This window comes from Cynoglossus semilaevis, chromosome 15, assembly GCF_000523025.1.
Source record: "Cynoglossus semilaevis isolate Cse_v1.0 chromosome 15, Cse_v1.0, whole genome shotgun sequence".
Lineage (NCBI taxonomy): Eukaryota > Metazoa > Chordata > Actinopteri > Pleuronectiformes > Cynoglossidae > Cynoglossus > Cynoglossus semilaevis.
Window position 1 is genome coordinate 14,709,468 of NC_024321.1, and position 7,348 is coordinate 14,716,815.

The 7,348-nt window shown below is 44.1% G+C and overlaps 1 protein-coding gene across 1 annotated transcript in view; it reads left to right on the forward strand.

Moving 5' to 3' along the window:
* The first annotated feature begins 35 nt into the window (after positions 1-35).
* The window catches only part of gria3b (glutamate receptor, ionotropic, AMPA 3b), an 84,432-nt gene continuing 77,119 nt past the window's right edge, over positions 36-7,348 (forward strand). The window contains 2 exon segments of the mRNA XM_008327323.3: positions 36-827; positions 1,225-1,383. Coding sequence (XP_008325545.1) covers positions 749-827; positions 1,225-1,383 — 238 coding nt within the window. The 5' untranslated portion in view covers positions 36-748.

Here is a 7,348-nt window from a genome sequence, read left to right on the forward strand (position 1 = left end):
ACGTGTGTCCAGGAGTGATTTTTCTGCGTGTTGGATTTTAAAAACAAATGCATTCTCTGTGTGGACGAATGACGCCACAAAGCAGGGAATCCTTTCCGTTCACAGTCGTGAGAACAGGAAGTTTCCACAGGTTGTTGATTGTGTAGACCTGGGCACCGGCGTGCACTCAGCTCACAGGTGCTGCAGATTTGGAACAGGAGCCTGGTTTCCTGCAGCTGCAGCAGCTGCAGCGGTTGGAGGAGACCCGGCCATTCAGAGCGACTGGCCAGCACAGACTGCAGTGCTTCTTTATCGATTCAGCCAGCAGTGGGCTAATATTGACAAGTGCCGCACTTGTGCCAAGCTGTCGTAATCGGGCGGGCTGAGGCTTTTAAATTCAACGTCAGATTAAGTTTGACCAACGCACTGGCCCGGAGCGCGATCGGGCCAATCGGCGTGGAGATCAGCACCACGTTCCCCGGCTCTCCTATCCCCCACCGCCAGCCCCCCCTCCTGCCCCTGCTCTCTCTCCTCTCTCTCCCTCTCTCTCTCTCTTCCTCTCCATCTCTCTTCTCCGTTAGTTGCAAAAAGCTCTGCAGCTGGGCTACACCTTCAATGAACCTAATTGGTGCGCTGTGAGCGACCATCATCCAGACACTGGATTTCCTCCGCGCCCGGCTCTCCTCCAGAACATATGAATCTGCTCACATAGACGCTTTTCAGGAGTTGAACAGATAGGTCGGAGAAGAAGAAAAAAGAAGAAAGAAAAATGGCACAACGCCTGCTTCTGTTTCTGCTGTGGCTGTGTGACACATCATCTGCAGGATTCCCCAATCAGATAAATATCGGTGAGTGTATCGGCTTGTGTGATGAAGGTTGGAACGCTGCAGTTTCACGCCGGGAAGATGTGCACGGAGCGCAGAGCTTTGCGCAGTGATTGGGGCTGGAAGTAGATTAGAGCTGCATCTGTGTGTGTGTGTGAGAGAGAGAGAGGATGAGTGGAGTGTGTTTGCATGAGGAAGGCAGGAGATGACCAGCTAAGGCTGCAGGGTTAGTGACAGGCGCAATGGTCAAGACGCATAATGGTGCCACTGTGTCGCTTTAGCCCATGTCTGGGACGTGTGTGGTTCCATTAAAAAGAAAGAAAAATAACCCCACGAGACTTGATTAATAAAACAAAAACCCATTAAAGTGAGTGTGAAAGCACTGTCTGGTTTTTATTTTCATATTTCTGTCTGTTTTTAGGGGGACTCTTCATGCGCTCCACGGTGCAGGAGCACAGCGCGTTCAGGTTCGCTGTCCAACTCTACAACACCAACCAAAACACCACGGAGAAGCCTTTCCACCTCAACTACAATGTCGACAACCTGGAGTCGTCCAACAGCTTCTCCGTCACCCACGCGTGTAAGTGTCCTTTTATTTCAGTCCTGTCCAGATCCTCAGCACCACCCCGTGGGTCCTGGGCAGAATTATTTATGTCGAACCCATATGGTGCTTATTATACAGACAGTTCAGATCAGTGTGAGGGAGGGAGGCAGTCAAGTTCACCTCACTTCACTCTGGCTCATCAAGTCCCAGTGGGAAATATACAAAGACTGGATAAAAAAAAAATCTTGAATCGTTTTGGTTTTATTTTATTGCATATAAATATACTGTATATAAGTCCACTTCAGAATGTATATATTTTTTTTCTCCAACTGCACGGATACAAACAGTGATAAAAAGAGTGGCTTTGAAAAACGCTGCTGTAGCCTGAACACATTGGCCTTGAAGAGACAACACGTCCAATTACACAAACCATGTGTCAAGGACTCCGTGCTGAAAGAACCCGTGTTTGGACCAACACTACATGATCCGGTGTTTGCTTTTATTTTCCCTTGACTCTGACTCACACTTCTGGAGAGAAGGTTGTAAATTGGTGTGATATAGAAGCCCCCCCCAACACCTCTACCTCCAGACCCCCCTCTTCTTCTCCATCCCCCATTTGTGATGAGCCCTATTTGGTGGATATATATTGACATCTCACGGTGCAACTGGTGCATGAATAGCGTTTTGATTTGTAGCCGATCTAACATCCTTCCACCGTGCAGCCGTTTCTTTGGCAGCTGTTTCTTCAAATCAGCAGAAACACACTGGATGCAGTAGAGTTGATATTGCCCTTCTGGGATGTCAGGGTAAATGATGGGCACAGTTGGGCCGAGCGGCTGACTCTGGAGCCACATTACAACTGTGTGTATGTGTGTGTGTGTGTGTGACTAGTCCAGTCTGTCGAACCCCTTGTGTGGCGTGGTCATAATGGCCCCTCTGACTTCATGTGCCAGAGCTCCTCTGCCTCCTCCATCCTCTGTCTCCCCCCTGCGTTCCTGAGCATCTCCCCCAGCATTGCAGAGTCAGCTCATTAGCACCCAGACCTCATAGCATCTCACCGCGCTGTCATTGGGTGAAAGGGGAGGAAAAAAAAATCCATAGCTCCCTAACCAACACCAGCAAATGAGTTAGCCTCAGACCTGCAGAGGAGGTGGGTCTGAGCAGTGAGGGAGTTGAGGCAGAGCGTAGTATCACACGAAGCAGAGCTGCAGGAGCCCGGACGGAAAAACAACAGCAAATGTGAGAAAATAAATAATGGATAGTCCCATGCAATTTCACGCATGTTAAAGATGAAGAAAGCATACAAAAAGGTTGGTTAGAAGAGTCTAATTAAATTCAGGTGCAAACGCTGAGACTTTGGTGAGAGGTAGAGGCTCCTCCGAGAGCCGTGGCCCCTTTTCTTGTCCCCTGCTGCCACGTCTTAGCATCTCCGTCACGAGCACACCAGTTCTCAGGTCTGTGTCAAAATTCAAATTCAAGGAAAGCACGGACGTTTTATGTTACTGAGGAACGGTTGTGCTCAGGAAATGGTTTACTGATGCAATAAAAAGAGATGAGGGTTTGTCAAATGATGGTCCTTTTTTTCCCCCTATTTATTTACACTGAGAATAGTCAGCGTTGAGCTGAGAGAGCTGCATGACACCACAGGATGAAGCTGCTGTTAAGATTGAGAGCTTTCATGGTTGAAAAACGTCATAGAAATATTGTGCGTACGTTGTTCCAGGTCAGACTTTTTGAGAAAACGCCAGAGGTCTTCAACAGGGGGTTTGCAACCCCTTTTTTGAGGTCTTCAACAGGGGGTTTGCAACCCTCGATGAGTCCACAACATTTTTGCAAACGGTCATATAATTTGTGATTTGAAAACAGCCTTTATATTTGAAATGTCACATCTACTGTTGAATCATCTGCAGAATCATCATTCCTTTTAGACATTAGCAGTAGCATTTGCATTAGTATCTGTTGAAAAGATGTGATGTTTATAATTTCAACAGCAGCACATTGGATGCAAAATGACAGAATTGATTTTCAGATTAAAAATTACATTTTGAAAGAATACGTAACAATGGGAGTGATTGACATATATAGAAATATCTTAATATTTTATATTTATGTAGGAAGGAAAACTTCATCATTCCCATATATGTTAGTGAAACAACAACATATATTGATACAGTACATGTCCCCAGGGCTTCTTTAAAAATAACAAAAAAACAATTCATATATTTTGTTTTTGGCCTCTGCTTCAGAAACCTATATTTTGTTTTTGGCCTCTGCTTCAGACATCCATCAGTTTGAGATCTCCTGCTCTAAACAAAACTCGACAGTGACGCGGCTCATTCCAAGTTCACTTGGGTTAACACCTGAAAAGTGTCTCTAATGCTGTGAAGCCACAGAGAGGACGGCTGTGGTATTAAATACACGTTCATTCATCTGCTGACTCTCCCAGGCTTTGTCTCTCCAAAATACATTTCACATTTGTCAGAAAACATTTTGGGTCCCGTAGGCTACCATGATTATTTATTGGACATTAGAATTTCTTTTGTCATCCACCGCCCCATGTGGATGACTCAGACCCCGGTGAGCAATAGCCCATCTCGGTGCCGTGATAGGACAAAGTGAAACAAGGTTTTACTCAAGTGGTATTTATGTGGGTTTGGGCAGTGGATCTATTTTGAGGCCAGCTCCGCTGCTTTGATCCAGATGAGATGTGGCTGCCTTAGGCCTTGAAGGGTCATTGAAATGACAGCTTTTGAAAATTTTGTCTGATGCAGCTGATGCAGTTGTCTTAATTTAGTGCGTATTCTTTTGAGTCTGTCAGAGCCCTCCGCTCTGACTCATCACGTACGGAGCCACAGGTAATCTGCATATGTAAGAGGAAAGTTAAACAGTTCAGAGACAGATGATTAGGGAACAAGGACTGCTCTTTTTTAGACTGGGTTTCATTAGATATGCAACTGAAGCTGTGTTGTTTAGATGGAGCAGCGTTGTGGGTAATTGGATGACGTGCAGTGTGTAGGTGTGAGCTAAACCCAAACCACAGTGTGGACACCAAACAGTCAGTTTTATTTCCTTCCCATTAACAGGAGAATATTTCTACCCAAAAAGATGAAATGCTTTTTAAGTAAAACAAGAAGTCTATAAACAAAACTGAAACTAATATTTTAAAAGTAAAGTAACATTAAGCTTTATGCACAGTTGATGCACCCACCAGAAATTGAGCAGAGCTTTTTTACACAAATAGTGCATCAGTTCAAATGAAATCACAAATCACCCACTCTCCAGTGATTTATCTTAGAACTTTTCGACTGCCTCTTGGGCTGCAGCCCTTTGTTTTGCTGTCGGTGTAATCGAGGGACAGCTCTGTGTTTGAACACACTTTCCTCTGAGCTGCTTTAAACGCGCTGGGCTGATAATTGAAATGGTGACCTCCAGAAACACAGTGTGTGGCTTCAGTACTCCAAAGATTGGCTTTGTACTGCATGTGCGTGCTATGTGCTTTGGTAACAACACTACTTTAGCTTTGAAGTGACACCAGAAATAGTGAGACTCCTAATTACCAGTACAGGCTGCATAAAAGTAGCTGGAGCCACGAGTCAGGTCTGCTCACAAAGGAGTATTTCAAAGAAAATAAAACTGCTCTGAAGAAAACAGAGGGATGGCATTAATGCCCCCGATGGTCACGGATGGGTAACTTCATGACAACGTCTTCCCTTTTTCCTACTGTTAGCCCTTCCTTTTCCTTTTACCTGTGGCAAAATAGGTTTTGTTCAGTGCCATTTATTAGATTACCGGCCTTGATTTCTTATAAAGGCACATTTTGAAATGCGTGGCTTTCAAGTCTGCGGTCCCTTTTCCTCATTTCTCATTCTGTCATTAAGCTAATGGTGTGTGTCCTCTCTGCCAGCCTTTTTACATGGACCTATCCCACTTTTATTAAATCCTGCTGGTCCTAAAACCCTGGCAGCAGCGAATGCCTCCTTGGCTTCGGCGTTCGGCCACCGTCTCCACTGCTGTTAGCTACGACATTTAGAAAATACTTTCATCCGAGAATGTGGCCCTGCATTGTCCCAGAAAGAAAAGAAACAATAAAGGAAGCGGAGAGAGACTGCCAACGTTAGCGTGTCTCATTGTGTTTGATAGAAAAATGATGGAGCAGCTAACAGTTTTGGGAAGCATCGGTTTTGCCTTCTTGTGATGATGTCCATTATAGACCAGAAGACACTATGGGTTTACAATAACTGACTAAACAACAGGGTAGTGTTGCTTGTGTTACATTATTATTATTTTTTTTTTTTAATGAAAATTAAAGGTGTTAACGTTGGTGTTTTTGGGGAACTTTAGACAATAGTCTATAGCATGTGTCAAACTCGAAGTCTGCGGGCCAAATTCAGGCCAATCAGGTCATATTATGTGGCCCACCAGAGCGTCACGTGTGCATGGCTGCTTTAAGGTCTGTACTAATGTGTACTGGAGACACGTTTGTTAAATCACTGGTTCCCAATCGTTTGTTGTTCCAGAACTACACTGTTGAACTATAAATGTCAATCCTGTTCATCCCACAACTAAGACTGGGTTTGAAATGTCGGCCTCTTGATTGTGATTGAGTGAGTTTGACCCGTTGAGTTTTAGCACGTTTGGTTGCTGGTTCTGTGGATCATTTTTATTTTTCTATAAACTGGAGATAAAATGTAAATGTCTCAACTGTGGCGAATAATAATTTAGATTTATATTTGAACTGATTAAGAAAAGTTTATTTGCCAACAAATGTTTTTACTGCAGCCGTGTAAAGAGAATACTGCTTTTCGAAAAGCCCTATATTTGTGTTGTTACTGCACAGCAATGTTAGAAGAGCAATACACTGTTTTTCAAAGTCTAAGAGTTTTTTTTTTTTTTGCAGCTAATGATTGTGCCATTAAATAAAATAGTCACAATTGAAAAATACAATAATGTCCAGCACTTATATTATTTCTACAAATCTTTAAGCGTTAGCTCAGGGTTCATTTATAGATACTTTACTACAAGTAAGAGCCTAGATTGAAATAAAATGTCATGTTCCTTGTATAAGGAGGTGTATAATTATATAGCATATACTTATAATAATTTTAGGGCTTGTGGCTTGAATGGAAAAGTCACTTGTCTACACAAGCCCCCCAGATTCACACCCTGTGTCTCCCTCCCTCCCAAAAAAAAATTCTCTTAATTTTCATTCTCTCTCAGTTCATTCAAGTCAAGTATTTGTTCACCGTCAAGGCATTCCTTCAAGCCGTTTTTCTCCTGACATTTTAATTAACTCTTGCGTACGGTGGCTGTGGACGACCTGAGCATATCTGACAAACGAGATATAATGTCAAGCACGTACGATAGAGTCCCAACACCATCATCACGCGCGTCGTCTTCGGCAGCTGCCGGCTGCGTCGGTGGTGTGTGAATGGATGGTTAACACTCTGAAGTGTCTCCCACCATGCATGGCATGGGGATCGACAGGCTTTGGTCAAGAAAAGCTTCTCCGGTGATGGAAGCAGGGCCAGACTTCTTGTCTTTGCAGGATTGTAACAAGGCTTGAGAGGTGTGACTGGGGAAACATGACGGGGGGGGGGGGGGGGGGGGGGGGGGGGGGGGGGGGGTGAGCATAGTTCAGGTACCAACATGGAATGGAACGAGAAGGTCTCCAGGCTCGGGAGGGGGTTGTACACAGTCATGCCATGACTGTCCAGCTGTGTTAGAGACACAGATGGATGTGTGTATGTGTGTGTGTATGTATGAATGCACTTGGGTACGTGTGCAGACGTCGTGGAAGTGCATTTACATTTCACTGTAGAGAGAACATCTCACTCGTTCAATTCAAATGGATTTTTTTTTTCACTTGTTCTTTATCTCTGTTAAAAATGTTGACATAATTAAGAGATAAGAGAACTATTTATCAGCTTTTTCAACATTAAGCTTGTGAGTGATGGTATTTACCAGTAATTATCAACTGGTGGCCCACGGATCAAATCTGGCT